We start from the raw sequence: 19,857 nt of genomic DNA, 5'->3' as shown, positions 1-19,857 counted from the left end.
GTGTATGGATAAACACATTCATCCATACATATTTAATGCAGTTAGGGCTAAACTTTAGCAATCAGTATATCTAGTTAAAGAGTATATGGATGTTAATTATACTAGCCTTTCAACTTTTACTGTGGACTTGAAATTTTTCAAAATTAAAAAATGAGGAAATATTTAAAATAATAAAAGAAATAATTGTCTCAAAAAAAATGCATTTAAAAATAATTTGTTTCTCCCTCTGTCTGCCTCTTGTTTTCCTTCTCAGGTACACTGTCAGTTTTTTATTAATCATCACCCAATTGGGCTTCTGCAGTGTTTATTTTATGTTTATGGCAGACAATTTACAACAGGTAAAGAGGCCCCTTCTGGGCAGAGGGTGGGAAAGCAGACCTCCTGCTGCTAGGGTTGCATTAGCAAAATTATAGTTTTTGGATCATGTGAAGAGAGGGCTTCATTTCTACTCCCTAGTCAGACTACACTTGGGAGCTCTTTCAGTCCTGGGAATCACTCTTGAAACGGATCTTAGGGAAGCCGAAGCAACATCTGAGGAGTGTAACCAGGATGGAAAGAGAGGCTTGCAATCCTGTCCAATCAGAAATAATTGAGAATTTTTAGCCTGAAAAGTGTTGCTGAGCTTTTCTTTAGGCAGCTCAAGGTTGTCATGTAGAAGACTTAAATTAAGGCAAACAAGTTGCAACATTGCCCTCATTGCATTCCTAACAGGCGTTATAAATCAATCATAGCATTCTTTCTTGGTTTCATGGAATAAAGGAAGCATACTTGTTTTCGTGCACTCAAACAGCCAGAACTATGACAGGCATTATAGATGGAATATTCAAGCAGACAGATTTTGCTCAATATTCAGAGCTTTCTAACTTTTAGGGCTATCTAAAGTTGAAGAAGATATTCCTGTGTAATCAATTACTATTCTCTGGATGTATGAAAGAAAACCATTTGGTATGGAAGACGAGCTTGGGCTAGATGACAAAAGGACCCTTCAGGCTTGAGATTTGATGATTCTAAGGGTTTCTGGTTGTCACAGTCGTGGGTACTACAGTTTAGGGTTACCAGATTTGGCAAATAAAAATATATGACACCCAGTTAAATTGGAATTTCAGATAAGCAGCATAATTTTTTTTTACTACAGGTATGTCCTTATGTAATATTTGGGACATACTTTTACTAAAATGTTATCTGTTAATTATCTGAAATTGAAACTTAATGGCATCCTGTGTTAATGTGGCACCTCTAACGACACTGCCCTTCCTTGTGCTCCACGTCAGATGGTGGAAGAAGCCTACGTGACCTCCAACACCTGCCAACCCAGGAAGATCCTGGTGCTGACCCCCACCCTGGACATTCGTTTCTACATGCTGACAATCCTGCCCTTCCTGACCCTGCTGGTGTTTATCCAGAACCTCAGGATTCTGTCCATCTTCTCAGCACTGGCCAATATCACCACCCTGGGGAGCATGGCTCTGATCTTTGAGTATATCGTGCAGGTCTGTTCCCAAAACCACCACAGAAGGGGGTCAGTGTCCAGGGCTTCTGAGACCCTTGGGGAGGGTCACTGTTGTCATGGGCAGATGAGAGTGAGGAAGGTAACCTCCTGCTCTGAGCAGCCCCTGCCAAAGTGATGCGTCCGTGAACACCTGCCCGACAAGCTATAAAAGCTAGTCACCATCATCATCATTATCATCACACTGGACAATGGGTCATTCAACAAATAGTTATTGATATAGCTTCTATGACCCAGGCATTGTGCAAGGGGTGGGGATTCAGTAGTAAGTAAAATTGATGGGGTGTCTGCTTTCATGGAGGTTACAATCACTTGGGGTAATAAATCTCAATCAAATAACCAAACAAAATTGTAGCAGTGATAGGTTGACAAGGGATACATGGATGATAAAGGAATTCGATTTACTTTGTGCCAAGTTCTTTACATAGATTAACTCATTAAATCTTCACAATGCTGCTATTTTGGAAGTAATACTACTTTATCCTCAGTCCACAGACAAGAAAACTGATAAACAGAAAGTAATTTTTCTACTAATTACAGTCATTTTGCCTCCCAAGCCCATGCTTTGCTATCATTACAGGCCCTGAAATTTCACCATTATAGTTTCGTTTCTTTGAAAGTCTCTGGGGTTGTATTAGTTTCCTGCTGCTGCTGTGACAAATTACCATAAATCTGGTGACTTAAAACAACACAAAATTATCTCAGAGTTCTGGAGGTCTCACTGGGCAGGACCTTTCCGCATTTCTTTCTGGAGGCTTGTGGGGAGAATCTGTTTCTTTGCTTTTTCCGGCTTCTAGAAGCTGCCCTCATGCCTTGGCTAATGGCCCACTTCCCTCTTCAAAACCAGCAATGTCAGGCCAAGTCTTTCTCATGCTGCCATCTCTCTGGTTCTCTCTTCTGATTTCTCTCTTCCACTTTTAAAGTCCCTTGTGATTACGTTGAATCTACCCAGGTAACCCAGGATAACCTCGTTATTTTAAAATTAGCTTCAGGGGAAGTATAAAGCATTATCCACCTGTGCATCTCACCTCTCAGTTGTCTCCTTATTTTATTGTACAGGCACAGGAGTGTACAGTAGCTCTGCTGCTGCTCACAGCTCACATTCAAGTGCAATAGCCTCAGTGATGTACACTGTGACCACACCCATGCTGAACCCCTCCATCTAGTCTGACTTAAAGAGGGGCCTGAAATTGCTCTTTGGAAAGGAAACTATAAAAGGTCCTGTTGTCCTAAGGGCTTAAGAAGTGCCTGTGATAGCAGAGCTCAAAGCCTGGGCCAAGTGTTGCCAGTCTTTGATGAGACTGTGGAAGTAGAACATGCCTCTTCTATTTTTCTTGGAATTTCTACTTTGATTTTGACTCTACAATTCACGTAACTCACCTTCAAGTTTTGTGATAACTCTGATATCTGAGAGATTTTCCCTTTGTCACTTTCGTACTCTCCCAATTGTATTCCCAAACTTGGATTTGAAATATTTGGAAATTCCCATTTATCTCAAGGGGCTACATGAATCTCTTAGGAATAATTTCTTCTCAAATAAAATATATAATACTGTGAAATAAATAAATTAATTAAATTAAATTAGCTTGATTAGCTACCTTAATTCATTCTGAAAACTTAATTCTCCTTCGCCATGTAATGTAACATATTCAAGGTTCCAGGGCTTAGGATGTAGACATTATTCTGCCCACAGGTGTCTATTAAAATACTCATTCCCTCTAGATCTGTGATAGCTACTGTGCCAGCCAGAAGACTTCACGGCTCTGAGAGAAGTGATGGGAAAGAGGTATTACAGAACTGGAAAACAGAAGACCTGAATTCTTATCTGGGCTGTGCCACTCACTTGCAGAGTGGCCTTGGGCAGTTCCCTTCTTCTCCCTGGGTTCCATTTTCACCACATGTAAAGATGTGGTAAATCAAAATGTAAATATATACAATGTATTCCTTAAGAAGGAATGAAATTCTGATTTATACTACAACATGGATGAACCTTGAGGACATTATGCTTAGTGAAATAAGCCAGCCACAAAAACACAAATATTATATGATTTCACTTGTAAGAGGTACCTAGAATAGTCAAATTCATAAAGACAGAAGGTCCAATAGGGGTTACCAGTGGGCTGGGTAATAGGGAGTTATTATTTAATGGGTGCAGAGTTTCAGCTGGGGATGATGATAAAGTTCTGGAGATGGAATGTGGTGATGGTTGTACAACAATGTGAAGGCTCTTAATGTCACTGAATTATACACTTAAAAGTGTTTAAAATGGTAACTTTTGTGCCATGTATATTTTACCACAATAAAAATAAGTAACTTGTTTAAAAGATGAGAAGGCTGACTCAGCTGGAGATATCTCATGGGTGCTTCTAACACTGTCTCTGTTGATGTCGGGCAAGCCCAGCTCTCTACCAGATTTGGGGTGACTTCTCCACCTTGGCAAAATGAATGCCCTTCTTCTACTTCCTTTCAGGAGATTCCAGATCCCAGGAACCTACCCTTGATGGCAAGCTGGAAGACTTTCTTGCTGTTCTTCGGTACAGCCATCTTCACGTTTGAAGGCGTCGGTATGGTAAGATGGGTGTGGGGTTTGAGGGAATGGTCCCCAGTGCTCTCTATGAAAGCCAGTCATTGTTCTAGGTGTCCAAATAGTAATATTTATGAAAAGTGCAGAATATGATCTTCTCCTGGTGGAAGGGAAAGTCAGTACCCATTTACAGGGTGCCACCTGCCCCATACACCACACCAAGCCTTGAAGACTGAGTGAGAATTTACCATCAGCCCAGATGGAGTGGGGCACTCCTGGCTGTAGAAAATGTGGGAGAAGATGAAAGGGGGTGTGGCCCCTTCCTGACTCTGGGCTGCCTGGAGAAGGATGTCTGTGCTTGTGGGGGAACCTGCTAGCTTTCTTTCTACCTTTTCTTTCTCAACCTCCTTTCATCTCTAGGTTCTGTCTCTCAAAAACCAGATGAAGCACCCACAGCAGTTTTCTTTTGTTCTGTACTTGGGGATGTCCCTTGTCATCGTCCTCTACATCTGCCTGGGGACACTGGGCTACATGAAGTTTGGGTCAAACACCCAGGCCAGCATCACCCTCAACTTGCCCAATTGCTGGTACGTCCCTGCCCATCTGGGGTTGCGGGGAAGGGGAGGAGAGTCACAGGGTCTGAGCCTTAGCAACAGAATGTGGCATTCCTGAGTTACCATTAGCAACAAATATTAACTGCTAGTATTAGTATTATAATAACAGGTACGTTTAATAACCCAGGCATTGTGTATTATCTCATTTAATTCTCTCAACAGCCCTATGGGTTAGCATTATTATTATCAACTCCATTGAATGGATAAGGAAGTTGATATGTGGAGAGGCTGTAAGTAAATTTCCCAGCTCACATTGTTCATGAGAAGTTGAAACTTGAAACTGAATCTGTCTGACTGTATGGTTCAAAGACTGTCAAACAGGAATGATCTGGGAGTGTCTATGAAACTGAAATAGCAACAACAAAAAGTATAACTCCGGAGTAATAATTGAGGGGCCTGCATATGGACTGCTACTTAGGACCCCAATTCCAGAAATGGGCCTAAGCTGCCATTGCTATGCCCCACTCGGTACTTGGACTGGAGTTCTTGCATTCAGTCATTGATTCACTTACTCATTCATTCATTCATCCAGGAAGCATTTTGGGGACTGGCACGTAGCATTCATCAAGTATTAGCTATTGTCATTATTCTGGCAGTGTTGGGTGCAGAATGACTAAGCAGTCAGTAGAACCAAGTGTTTAAGAGCACAGATTCTACACCTGAGCGATGGGATTTGATCCTGGTTCCCACGTGACCTTGGATAAGCTAACCTAATCTTGCAGACCTCATTTCCATCCTCCATAAAATAAGGATAATACTCTCGCCTATTTGTATCAGTCAGGATAGGTTATGCTCTGGTAATAAAATAAACCACTCCAAAATCTCAATGGCTGAACACACAAATGCTTAATTGTATGTTCATGCTACATGTCCATTATGGGATGGCTGAGGCTCAGCTCTGCACCATCCCCACTCCAAGACCCAGACTGATGGAACAGCCACTCCCTGAAACATTGGTTTCCATGGCAAAGGGCACACTGAATCATACCCTTTACCATGAAGCTGCTAAAGCTTCTCTAGGAAGTGACATATGTCTCTTCTGCTCGCACTTCATTAGTCAAAGCAAGTGGCCACGCCTCACTCCAAGGGGCAGGGAAGTGAAATTCTACCATGTGTCTGGAAGACTGGGAAGTATTTGGCGAGCAGTGCAAATGACCGCCATGCTATCTCAGGGAGTGACTGTGAGGGTGAATTGGCTTAATATACATAAAATGCTTAGAAAAGTGTCTGGCACACAGTAAGTGCTCATTGCGTGTTAGCTATTATCATTGCTATGTCTCCCCCACAGCCTCGGTCTTTTGGAAGTGAGTAGGGTGGTGGGGCGTTCATTTCCCATAAGGCCACAGCTATAAAATGAGAAAAAATATCACCAGTCCCACCCACTTCACTGTGTTGTGGTAATGACTAGATGAGATAATAAACGTGGAATTTCTTTGAAGTTGTGACTTATTTTACACAAGTAAGATATCAGCCTAATATGCTGTTCTTATTCTGGGTAATTCAGGCTGCCACTAGCTACCTTGGGCAGGGCGGGTGCTTTCCTTCTGGGATATCAGCTGGAAAAAAACGGGCATCGGGTGCCATGAGGACCTCACAGCTTCTCTGAACCTGGCTGGTGATGAGATTCTCCAGAAGAGCCTTAAAGAAGAAATGAACAAATATCCCCTCCCAATGAGCAAAAGACCAACAACCCAAGGAGAAATGGGCCCGAGCAAACAGTTCACAGGCAACTCAGAAAGTGACATTTTATATATTTGAAAAGCTACTCTGTCTCCCTCATAATCATAGAAATGCCAGTTTTACAAAACACAATGGCACAAACCAACATGTGTTCACACACTGTGTTTTGCCAAGGATGGAGGAAAGCAAGCACGCCATTATGCTGGGACAACAAATGCACAATATGTCAAGAGCTATCAAACTTTCATTTTTTATTTTATTTCTTTTTATTGAGGTATAGTTGATGTATAATGTTATATAAGTTTCAAGTGTACATCATAGTGATTCATAATTTTCAAAGATTATATTCCATTTATAGTTATTATAAAATATTGGCTATATTCTCTGTGTTGTACGATATATCCTGTAGCTCATTTGTTTTATACAGAGTAGTTTGTATCTCTTAATCCCCTACCCCTATCTTGCCCCTCCCCCCATCCCTCTCCCCACTGGTAATCACTAGTTGCTAGTTGGTTCTCTATATCTGTGAATGTGCTTCTTTTTTGTTATATTAATTAGTTTGTTTTATTTTTTAGATTCCACATATGAGTGATATCATACAGTATTTGTCTTTCTCTGTCTGACTTATTTCACTTAGCATAATACCCTCCAAGTCCATCCATGTTTTTGCAAATGGCAAAATTTCATTCTTGTTTATGGCTGAGTAGTATTCCATTGTGTGTATCTGTGTGTGTGTGTGTGTGTGTGTATACATATATATATATATATATATATATATATATATATATATATATGTATATACACACTGCGATGAACATGGGGGTACATGTATCTTTTTGAATTAGTGTTTTAATTTTTTTTTTCAGTTATATACCCAGGAGTAGAACTGCTGGGTCATATGGTAGTTTTGTTTTTAGTTTTTTGAGGAACCTCCATACTGTTTTCCACAGTGGCTGCACTAATTTACAACAGTGTATGACAGTACCCTTTTCTGAGAGCTATCAAAATGTTAAATCACATATACTTTTACCCAACATTTTTACTTCTGGGGTTGTATACTGTATGTGCATAGGTATATGTACAAGCATATTCTTTACTGCATTGTTTACTGGCAAAAGACTAGGAATAATCTAAATATCCATTAACTGGAGACTGGTTAAAAAATTATAGTATATCCATGCAATTGGAGTATCAAGCAGCTATTAAATAGAAGAGCCAGATCTATGTATCTATGTGTACTGATAGGGAACAATCTCTAAGAAATATTTAATGACTAAAAACAGATCAATGGTGTGTAGAGGATGCTTCTGTGTGTGTGTGTGTGTACCTACATTCTGTGTAAGTTTGTATCTACACTATTTCTGGAAGGGCTTCAAGAAAATTGTTCGAAGAGTTGCCTGTGGAGAGAGGAACTGGAGACTGGGAATCAGAGGTGGCAGGGAGTCCTGTGTGACCTTTGTACTGTGAATTTTACTCCATACAGGTATACCTTTTTTAAAAAGTAAAAGAAAAAAAAAAAAAAAGAAAGGCACAGATTCCTGAGCCACAGGCCTATTGAATGAGAATCTCCAAGAATGTACACTTTTAATAAGCTTCCCAGGTGGCTCTGGTGGCGGGTCAGGCTGAGTCAGTGGAAGTTAGGCCGTTCTATAACTCAGCAAGTCCCAACCTCCAAGCAGTGGTGAGTCCTGTGCGGCCCTGCCCAGGAGTCACATCAAATTTCACGTGCTGTCCCTCTCCCTGCAGGTTGTACCAGTCGGTCAAGCTGATGTACTCCATTGGCATCTTCTTCACTTATGCCCTCCAGTTCCACGTGCCAGCTGAGCTCATCATCCCCGTCGTCATCTCCCAGGTGTCAGAGAGCTGGGTGCTGTTTGCAGACCTGTCTGTCCGCACGGCCTTGGTCTGTCTGACCTGTGAGTAATCTCTACTGTCTACACATAGAAAGAATACATTGACTGGTTTGAGGGAAAAAGAAGCGTCATTTATTCATTCCTATATGCCTCCTATATGTCAAGCACAGCACTGACATTATCTAATACTCATGACAGCCTAACTATGTAATATTACCAATTGAAGGAACTATGACCCAGGAAATTAAGTAACATGCTCACATCATAAATAGCTGCTAAGCGACAGAGCTGGGATTTGAATGCAGGTTGTGCAGCACCGAAGTCCGTGTTTTCCACTGTGCCATATTCCTTCCTATCATAAATTAAGGTCAAGTCCCCTTCAAGTGGTGTTTAACTATAGAGAAAAACCCCAAGGGGCTGATTTGTTACAGTCCTGGAAGTCATTTTCTCCTCCCTTCCTCCATCCCTCCCTTTCTTCCTTCCTTCCTGCTTCCTTCCATTCATTTATCCATTCATTTCCTCATTCATTCTACATCAGGTGCCATTGTAGATGTTTGGGAAACATTGTGAACAGGGCTGGGAAACTTTCTCTGAAGCATGTTCAGAGAAGAAGATCAAAAAGGTGTCCCATGAAGATTGAGGGAAAGAACTATGGAGGTTTTGCCTGGAGAAGCAAAGTCTTGGGGAAATTCTATGTCTGTTCTCAAACACCTGTGGGATTATTGTGCAAGAGAGAGAGCAAATTTCATCTTAAAGTCTCCAGGAGTCAGCGTTTAAAGTTGAGGGAATCCCATCTCAGTTCAGGGTCAGGAGAAAGTGTGTAAGTCTTGGAGCAGACCAGCAGAACAATATACTATCAGATGCTATACTCCACATAACTGGAGTTCTATAAGCAGAAACAGCATACCTGCTTGGCTTAAGGTATTGCTACAGAGAGTTCCCAGTCTGTACCAAGACATCAGGAACCTGTAAATATATTGTTTTGAGATCATTCCCAATAGGAAGGATGTACGTTGAAGAGAAACACTGAGTAGTTCAGGCCACTTGGTATCAGGGAAAGAGCATCACTAGAGACAGCTGACTTTCAATGACATGTCCTGCTTCTGTTCTGTGCTGAATGACCACTTCTTCCTCTTTTATTCATCTGTCAATTCTGTTATCCTTCATTCAGTAATCATTTGTTGAGCACCTACTATGTGCCTGACATTGTGCTAGGTGCTAGGGATACAGTAATGAATCATGAAAAAGACATGACTCCTGCCCTCATGAGGCTTAGAGTTTGAGTGGGAAATATATGCAGGCAAATAATTATAGCACATTGTGATGAATGTTAAGATGGTACACAGTGATGTATCAGAGGATAGTTAAGACTGTAAGAAGAGGCTACCCTAAGAGCACCTGAGAAGGTCCTATAACTTAGCCTGGGCCAGGTCAGGAAGACCTCTCCACTGGAGTGATATTTCAGTTAAGACCTAAAAGATAATTAGGAGGCAGGTGGAGCAGTGGAGAATGTACCATGTGCAGTGAGCAGGCTCTGCACAGATTGGAGGCAAGTACTTACATATGGCCTCTCTGGAGAACTGAACGCATAAGGAGTGATAAGACACGAAACCAGAGGATTTGTCAGGGCCCAAGTCCTAAGGGACCTTGTGCTAAGGAGGTCAGGCAGTGGGGAAGGGCCCACAGCAATGGGTTAGCATCACCAGATCTGACCCTTCTAGAGCACTCCTCCAGTCCACCTTGCATTATAGCTTTCCTTGAGCATGTCTTCTCTCTGCCCTGCCTGCATGAGCTCTCCTAAAGAACAGACACTGAATTTTCTCTGTACTTCCTCCAGTAAGCAATTTATTAAATATCTGATAAAAGAAAGCTGTGGACGAGGATCATCCCATCAGAGAGGTGATGGATTCTCAACCGTGAGAGTCTATGAGTCTCTCTCGTTCTCTGATTAGATGTGCTGGAGCAATTTTAGAAAGAGGTGATGTTTTCTTCAAGACCCAGAAAGCTAGTCTGAGTGCTTTCCAGAACTGGTTTTCCCTAATTTATTCATAGGAAAATCATATGGCTGTATAAAGTTGTCACATAATTTATATGTTTATTTGTTCAAATATTATCAAAATTGGACTCCCCTCGAAAATCCATGATATACGTTCATTGTATGTATAAAAGATGGAAATCTAAGAGTGTCTATGGAAGAGAAGAGATGGCGAGTGAGCCGCCTAATGCTGTCTGCATGTTTTATGTCCTCCTTAATTACCAGTTTCCTTCTAAGAGTAGGAAAACCAGTGGTTGAGAGTCTGAGAGCAGCAGAGCCATCTCTCATTGTTTATCCATCCTTGCTTCTAGACAGCGACTATATTGTGTAGATTAGTACAAATTCACTGTAGATGCAGTGCCTGGGCAGGAGTCAAGCATTTATCAAGCACATACTGTATACCAAGTTCTTTCACGTACATTAGAGACCACCTAGTAGGGTGGAGGGGCCTTAGATTGGGCATTTCAGTGGCTTCTCATGTCAGTTCTGTGTGACTTTGGGCACAACCCATTCCCTCTAGAGCTCTAGATTTCCCCAGCTCTGCAATGAGAAGGTTATAATAGATAGGTGGTAGAGGATCCTTTTCAATAAATATTATATGTGGAAAACCCAGTAGATAAAACATAAAAGGAGGAAGCTAGAACCAAGATGGCGGAGTAGAAGGACGTGCACTCACTCCCTCTTGCGAGAGCTCCAGAATCACAACTGGCTGCTGGACAATCATTGACAGGAAGACCCTGGACTTCACCAAGGAGGATACCCCATGTCCAAGGACAGAGGAGAAGCCACAGTGAGACGGTAGGAGGGGCGCAATCAGAGTAAAATCAAATCCCATAACTGCTGGGTGGGTGACTCACAGACTGGCGAACACTTATACCACAGAAGTCCACCCACTGGAGTGAAGGTTCTGAGCCCCACGTCAGGCTTCCCAACCTGGGGGTCCGGCAACGGGAGGAGGAATTCCTAGAGAATCAGACTTTGAAGTCTAGTGGGAATTGATTGCAGGACTGTGACAGGACTGGGGGAAACAGAGACCCCACTCTTGGAGGGCACACACAAAGTAATGTGTGCATCGGGACCCAGGGGAAGGAGCAGTGACCCTGGGGGAGACTGAACCAGACGTACCTGCTGGTGTTGGGGGGTCTCCTGCCGAGGCAAGTGGTGGCTCTGTTTCACCGTGGGGATAAGGACACTGGCAGCAGAGGTCCTGGGAAGTTCTCCTTGGCGTGAGCCCTCCCAGAGTCTGCCATTAACCCCACCAAAGAGCACGGGTAGGCTCCAGTGTTGGGTTGCCTCAGGCAAAACAACCAACAGGGAGGGAACCCAGCCCCACCCATCAACAGTCAAGTGGATTAAGGTTTTACTGAGCTCTGACCGCCACAGCAACAGGGAGGGAACCCAGCCCCACCCATCAACAGTCAAGAGGATTAAGGTTTTACTGAGCTCTGACCGCCACAGCAACAGTCAGCTCTACCCACCACCAGAGCCTCCCATCAAGCCTCTTAGATAGCCTCAACCACCAGAGGGCAGACAACAGAAGCAAGAAAAACTACAATCCTGCAGCCTGTGGTCCAAAAACCACAGTTACAGAAAGACAGAGAAGATGAAAAGGCAGAGGGCTATGTACCAGATGAAGGAACAAGAAAAAACCCCAGAAAAACAACTAAATGAAGTGGAGATAGGCAACCTTCCAGAAAAAGAATTCAGAATAATGATAGTGAAGATGATCCAGGACCTCGGAATAAGAATGGAGGCAAAGATTGAGAAGATGCAAGAAATGATTAACAAAGACCTAGAAGAATTAAAGAACAAACAAACAGAGATGACCAATACAATAACTGAAATGAAAACTACACTAGAAGGAATCAATAGCAGAATAACTGAGGCAGAAGAACGGATAAGTGACCTGGAAGACAGAATGGTGGAATTCACTGCTGCAGAACAGACTAAAGAAAAAAGAATGAAAAGAAATGAAGACAGCCTAAGAGACCTCTGGGACAACATTAAACGCAACAACATTCGCATTATAGGGGTCCCAGAAGGAGAAGAGAGAGAGAAAGGACCAGAGAAAATATTTGAAGAGATTATAGTCGAAAACTTCCTTAACATGGGAAAGGAAATAGCCACCCAAGTCCAGGAAGCGCAGAGAGTCCCATACAGAATAAACCCAAGGAGAAACACGCCGAGACACATAGTAATCAAAGTGGCAAAAATTAAAGACAAAGAAAAATTACTGAAAGCAGCAAGGGAAAAACGACAAATAACATACAAGGGGACTCCCATAAGGTTAACAGCTGATTTCTCAGCAGAAACTCTGCAAGCCAGAAGGGAGTGGCATGATATACTTAAAGTGATGAAAGGGAAGAACCTACAACCAAGATTACTCTACCCGGCAAGGATCTCATTCAGATTCGATGGAGAAATCAAAAGCTTTACAGACAAGCAAAAGCTAAGAGAATTCAGCACCACCAAACCAGCTCTACAACAAATGCTAAAGGAACTTCTCTAAGTGGGAAACACAAGAGAAGAAAAGGACCTACAAAAACAAACCCAAAACAATTAAGAAAATGGTCATAGGAACATACATATCGATAATTACCTTAAATGTGAATGGATTAAATGCCCCAACCAAAAGACATAGACTGGCTGAATGGATACAAAAACAAGACCCATATATATGCTGTCTACAAGAGACCCACTTCAGACCTAGGGACACATACAGACTGAAAGTGAGGGGATGGAAAAAGATATTCCATGCAAATGGAAATCAAAAGAAAGCTGGAGTAGCTATACTCATATCAGATAAAATAGACTTTAAAATAAAGAATGTTACAAGAGACAAGGAAGGACACTACATAATGATCCAGGGATCAATCCAAGAAGAAGATATAACAATTATAAATATATATGCACCCAACATAGGAGCACCTCAATACATAAGGCAACTGCTAACAGCTATAAAAGAGGAAATCGACAGTAACACAATAATAGTGGGGGACTTTAACACCTCACTTATACCAATGGACAGATCATCCAAAATGAAAATAAATAAGGAAACACAAGCTTTAAATGACACAATAGACCAGATAGATTTAATTGATATATATAGGACATTCCATCCAAAAACGGCAGATTACACGTTCTTCTCAAGTGCGCACGGAACATTCTCCAGGATAGATCACATCTTGGGTCACAAATCAAGCCTCAGTAAATTTAAGAAAATTGAAATCATATCAAGCATCTTTTCTGACCACAACGCTATGAGATTAGAAATGAATTACAGGGAAAAAAACGTAAAAAAGACAAACACATGGAGGCTAAACAATACGTTACTAAATAACCAAGAGATCACTGAAGAAATCAAACAGGAAATAAAAAAATACCTAGAGACAAATGACAATGAAAACACGACGACCCAAAACCTATGGGATGCAGCAAAAGCGGTTCTAAGAGGGAAGTTTATAGCTATACAAGCCTACCTAAAGAAACAAGAAAAATCTCAAGTAAACAATCTAACCTTACACCTAAAGAAACTAGAGAAAGAAGAACAAACAAAACCCAAAGTTAGCAGAAGGAAAGAAATCATAAAGATCAGAGCAGAAATAAATGAAATAGAAACAAAGAAAACAATAGCAAAGATCAATAAAACTAAAAGTTGGTTCTTTGAGAAGATAAACAAAATTGATAAGCCATTAGCCAGACTCATCAAGAAAAAGAGGGAGAGGACTCAAATCAATAAAATCAGAAACGAAAAAGGAGAAGTTACAACAGACACCGCAGAAATACAAAACATCCTAAGAGACTACTACAAGCAACTTTATGCCAATAAAATGGACAACCTGGAAGAAATGGACAAATTCTTAGAAAGGTATAAACTTCCAAGACTGAATAAGGAAGAAACAGAAAATATCAACAGACCAATCACAAGTAATGAAATTGAAACTGTGATTAAAAATCTTCCAACAAACAAAAGTCCAGGACCAGATGGCTTCACAGGTGAATTCTATCAAACATTTAGAGAAGAGCTAACACCCATCCTTCTCAAACTCTTCCAAAAAATTGCAGAAGAAGGAACACTCCCAAACTCATTCTATGAGGCCACCATCACCCTGATACCAAAACCAGACAAAGACACTACAAAAAAAGAAAATTACAGACCAATATCACTGATGAATATAGATGCAAAAATCCTCAACAAAATACTAGCAAACAGAATCCAACAACACATTAAAAGGATCATACACCACGATCAAGTGGGATTTATCCCAGGGATGCAAGGATTCTTCAATATACGCAAATCAATCAATGTGATACACCATATTAACAAATTGAAGAATAAAAACCATATGATCATCTCAATAGATGCAGAAAAAGCTTTTGACAAAATTCAACACCCATTTATGATAAAAACTCTCCAGAAAGTGGGCATAGAGGGAACCTACCTCAACATAATAAAGGCCATATATGACAAACCCACAGCAAACATCATTCTCAATGGTGAAAAACTGAAAGCATTTCCTCTAAGATCAGGAACGAGACAAGGATGTCCACTCTCACCACTATTATTCAACATAGTTCTGGAAGTCCTAGCCACGGCAATCAGAGAAGAAAAAGAAATAAAAGGAATACAAATTGGAAAAGAAGAAGTAAAACTGTCACTGTTTGCGGATGACATGATAATATACATAGAGAATCCTAAAACTGCCACCAGAAAACTGCTAGAGCTAATTAATGAATATGGTAAAGTTGCAGGTTACAAAATTAATGCACAGAAATCTCTTGCATTCCTATACACTAATGATGAAAAATCTGAAAGAGAAATTATGGAAACACTCCCATTTACCATTGCAACAAAAAAAATAAAATACCTAGGAATAAACCTACCTAGGGAGACAAAAGACCTGTATGCAGAAAACTATAAGACACTGATGAAAGAAATTAAAGATGATACAAATAGATGGAGAGATATACCATGTTCTTGGATTGGAAGAATCAACATTGTGAAAATGAGTATACTACCCAAAGCAATCTACAGATTCAATGCAATCCCTATCAAATTACCAATGGCATTTTTTACGGAGCTAGAACAAATCATCTTAAAATTTGTATGGAGACACAAAAGACCCCGAATAGCCAAAGCAGTCTTGAGGCAAAAAAATGGAGCTGGAGGAATCAGACTCCCTGACTTCAGACTATACTACAAAGCTACAGTAATCAAGACAATATGGTACTGGCACAAAAACAGAAACATAGATCAATGGAACAAGATAGAAAGCCCAGAGATTAACCCACGCACCTATGGTCAACTAATCTATGACAAAGGAGGCAAAGATATACAATGGAGAAAAGACAGTCTCTTCAATAAGTGGTGCTGGGAAAACTGGACAGCTACATGTAAAAGAATGAAATTAGAATACTCCCTAACACCATACACAAAAATAAACTCAAAATGGATTAGAGACCTAAATATAAGACTGGACACTATAAAACTCTTAGAGGAAAACATAGGAAGAACACTCTTTGACATAAATCACAGCAAGATCTTTTTTGATCCACCTCCTAGAGTAATGGAAATAAAAACAAAAATAAACAAGTGGGACCTAATGAAACTACAAAGCTTTTGCACAGCAAAGGAAACCATAAACAAGACAAAAAGACAACCCTCAGAATGGGAGAAAATATTTGCAAATGAATCAACTGACAAAGGATTAATCTCCAAAATATATAAACAGCTCATTCAGCTCAATATCAAAGAAACAAACACCCCAATCCAAAAATGGGCAGAAGACCTAAATAGACATTTCTCCAAAGAAGACATACAGACGGCCACGAAGCACATGAAAAGATGCTCAACATCACTAATTATTAGAGAAATGCAAATCAAAACTACAATGAGGTATCACCTCACTCCTGTTAGAATGGGCATCATCAGAAAATCTACAAACAACAAATGCTGGAGAGGGTGTGGAGAAAAGGGAACCCTCTTGCACTGTTGGTGGGAATGTAAATTGATACAGCCACTATGGAGAACAATATGGAGGTTCCTTAAAAAACTAAAAATAGAATTACCATATGACCCAGCAATCCCACTACTGGGCATATACCCAGAGAAAACCATAATTCAAAAGGACACATGCACCCGAATGTTCATTGCAGCACTATTTACAATAGCCAGGTCATGGAAGCAACCTAAATGCCCATCAACAGACGAATGGATAAAGAAGTTGTGGTACATATATACAATGGAATATTACTCAGCCATAAAAAGGAACGAAATTGAGTCATTTGTTGAGACGTGGATGGATCTAGAGACTGTCATACAGAGTGAAGTAAGTCAGAAAGAGAAAAACAAATATCGTATATTAATGCATGTATGTGGAACCTAGAAAAATGGTACAGATGAGCCAGTTTGCAGGGCAGAAGTTGAGACACAGATGTAGAGAATGGACATATGGACACCAAGGGGGGAAAACTGCGGTGAGGTGGGGATGGTGGTGTGCTGAATTGGGCGATTGGGATTGACATGTATACACTGATGTGTATAAAACTGATGCCTAATAAGAACCTGCAGTATAAAAAAACAAACAAAACAACTAATACTAAACTTTCATTGGGTTATTTGTATGGAAATATGTTAATATAAATGTTTCAGACATTACATGAAATTTCTAAAAATGTTATATTTGTATTTGTATGGAAATATGTATGGAAATATGTTAATATAAATGTTTCAGACATTACATGAAATTTCTAAAAATGTTATATTTGTATTTGTATGGAAATATGTATGGAAATATGTTAATATAAATGTTTCAGACATTAAAAAAAAAAAAAAAAAACATAAAAGGAGAGCATGTTTTGGCAGCTAAAACAGAGGTGGGAGTCCAGAGCCACAGTGCCTGTTCTGCTCCAGTTCACAATGGGCTCCTTTCCCACCTCTCCAGTGTTCTGTCAGGCACTTGTAGAATTACACAAGTCTCCAAAGAAATGGTTTGTTTCTGGGCTCCCTTCCTGTAGGAACGTTCAGCAATTCTAAACTTCTTATTTCCCCGCAGGTGTCTCAGCCATCCTCATCCCCCGCCTGGACCTGGTCATCTCCCTGGTGGGCTCCGTAAGCAGCAGTGCCCTGGCCCTCATCATCCCACCCCTCCTGGAGCTCATCACCTTTTACCCTGAAGACATGAGCTGTGTCACCATTGCAAAAGACATCATGATCAGCATCCTGGGCCTTTTGGGGTGTGTATTTGGAACATACCAAGTCCTCTATGAGTTGATCCAACCCATCAACCATTCCATAGCCAACTCCACAGCTGTCTATGCATAATTGTCTGTTTTTATTCTGATAGTTCTCCCTTACTCCGATCCCCAATTTGACTTCTATTGTGGATGTTATATACATTCATCAAACCCCAACATCTCTATATTAATTAGTGGCTTCTTTATCTTTCCAAGAGAAATGTAGGTGACACAAGTCAGTATTGATACCTCTCAGGCTATGTCTTTTCTGGTTTTGGATTTCTCTGGAGGCCTTTTGTACCTCTGAACCAAAACCACATTCAACCATTTGTATTATCAGCCTCATTTAATGGGAAAAAGGATGCCATTTGCCCATGATATCCCTGGAAACAGAGACCAAGCAAAAATATAAATGCAAAAGGAGTTGTTTTCTCTATTCTGCAGTAACTACCCTTAAAGCATCAGGTTTAGAAAAGTGTATTTTGGGGGAAGAGGAGTTTCTATTTAGGTATGGTTCTAAGTGGAAGAGTCACAGAACAAAAATAGTACTTAGCAGTAATTTTTCTAACCAATAGCTCTGACACTGATTTCTGATGGGATTTTTTTTTTTTTAATTTTTATCCTATGGGATCTTGGGCAAGTTTCTCTCCCTGTCCATCTCACTTTCCCATTCTGTGAAATGAAGGATTGGACTAATTGGCTATTAAGGGCTCTTCCAGCTCTGACATTCTGAAAGCGAAAAAAAAAGAAAAGAAAAGAAATGAATTTATCCCTTAACACATGTGTGAATATCGAAGAGTTTTCTATCAGCAAGTTACCCTGTTGCCCTGGAGATACAGGCATACCAGAAGTAGGTTAAGGGATAAAAACATATTTCTTAGCAATCTTTCATTATGATGACCTCCCTACTGAGAAGGACATCACCTCTCTCTCTTTCTTTTTCTCTCTCCCCCAACCCGACCCCCACATCCTCAGATATCTTAAGGCCACTTAGAGCTGATTTAGGCTAAAGGGGATGAGCAGTTTGTGTGAGGGAAAGGATTTCATCATGTGCAAGGACTACCGACCTTTTTAAAAATAATACTTAGTTTTGGTAAGGGTTTGGAAAAACAATCTTATACTCTGCAGAATACATTTTTATGGCTTTTCTGAAGGATAATTTTTATAATACATAAGTTTAAAATGTATAGTCCTCTGATCCAATTTCACTTCTGGGAGTTTATTCTAAGAATCTTCTATGCTTGCAAAAATGTATGCATTATTTATGTTGGAAACAAATATCCAACATTAAGTTAAATTATGATTCATCCAGAATAGAATTCTGTGATGACCCCAAACACTGCAAAAATGCACCTATTGATATGCAAATATATTTGTGATTTATCAGTGGGGAAAAAAAAAAAAAACTGGTTTAAAACACTCTGTGAACCAAAACTAGGCAAAGACATTACAAGAAAATAGAGCTACAGACCAAAATCCTTCATGGAAATAGATGTAAAAATTCTAAACAAAATTTTAGCAAATCAATATAATCAATGTAATTCACCATATTAACAAACTAAAAAGAGAAAAATATATGATCATCTCAATATATACAGAAAAACATCTGGCAAAATCTAATGTCTATTCCTAGAATAAAACTCTTGGCAACCAGGAATAGTAGGCAACTTTTACAACTGGTAAAAAGCATCTGTGAAAAATCTATAGCTAACATCATACTTGATAAGGAAAGACTGAAGATCAAAAACAAAATACAGGGACTTCGCTGGTGGCACAATGGTTAAGACTCCATGCTCCCAATGCAGGGGGCCTGGGTTCGATCCCTGGCCGGGCAACTAGATCCCACATGCGTGCCGCAACTAAGACCCAGTGCAACCAAATAAATAAATATTTAAAAAACAACAACCAAAAAAAAAAGAAAACAAAATACACATGTGCATTCTCACCACTTCTATTCAATATTGTACCAGATGTCTAGACAGTGAAATAAGGCAACAAAAAGAAATAAAGTCATCCAGAATGGAAAGGAAAAAGTAAAACTGTCTTTATATGAAGTTGATATGATCATCAGTGTAGAAAATCCAATGGAATCTACAAAAAAGCTACTACTAATTGATTTTACAAAGTTTCAGGATATAAGGTCAATGTATAAAATCCAGTTGTGTTTCTCTGTAATAGCTGGAAACAATCAGAAATTGCACTTAAAATAGCACAAAAATATGCAATAATTTGGGATAAATCTGATGAAAGATATGAAACATATGTACAATGAAGACTATAATATATTCCTAAAAGAAATTAAGATGTAAATAAATGGAGAGATACACCTTGTTCATGGCTCAGAAGAGACATTATAGTTAAGATGTCAATCCTCATCAAATTCAGCAAGGTTTTTTTTTTTTAAATAA

The 19,857-nt window shown here is 40.0% G+C and overlaps 1 protein-coding gene across 2 annotated transcripts in view; it reads left to right on the top strand.

The window, feature by feature from the left end:
- The window catches only part of SLC36A3 (solute carrier family 36 member 3), a 40,452-nt gene extending 21,129 nt beyond the window's left edge, over nt 1-19,323 (top strand). For both annotated transcript variants that reach the window (XM_007188624.2, XM_057541867.1), the window contains 6 exons: nt 254-338; nt 1,272-1,490; nt 3,978-4,076; nt 4,452-4,618; nt 8,072-8,241; nt 17,269-19,323. In XM_007188624.2, coding sequence (XP_007188686.2) covers nt 254-338; nt 1,272-1,490; nt 3,978-4,076; nt 4,452-4,618; nt 8,072-8,241; nt 17,269-17,537 — 1,009 coding nt within the window. In that variant the 3' untranslated portion in view covers nt 17,538-19,323. The remainder of the gene's footprint in view (nt 1-253; nt 339-1,271; nt 1,491-3,977; nt 4,077-4,451; nt 4,619-8,071; nt 8,242-17,268) is intronic.
- The last annotated feature ends 534 nt before the right edge of the window (nt 19,324-19,857 follow it).

This window comes from Balaenoptera acutorostrata, chromosome 2 (assembly GCF_949987535.1).
Source record: "Balaenoptera acutorostrata chromosome 2, mBalAcu1.1, whole genome shotgun sequence".
NCBI classification, from domain to species: domain Eukaryota; kingdom Metazoa; phylum Chordata; class Mammalia; order Artiodactyla; family Balaenopteridae; genus Balaenoptera; species Balaenoptera acutorostrata.
The sequence above is the reverse complement of the archived record's forward strand: the minus strand, read 5'-3'. Positions and strand labels throughout refer to the sequence as shown.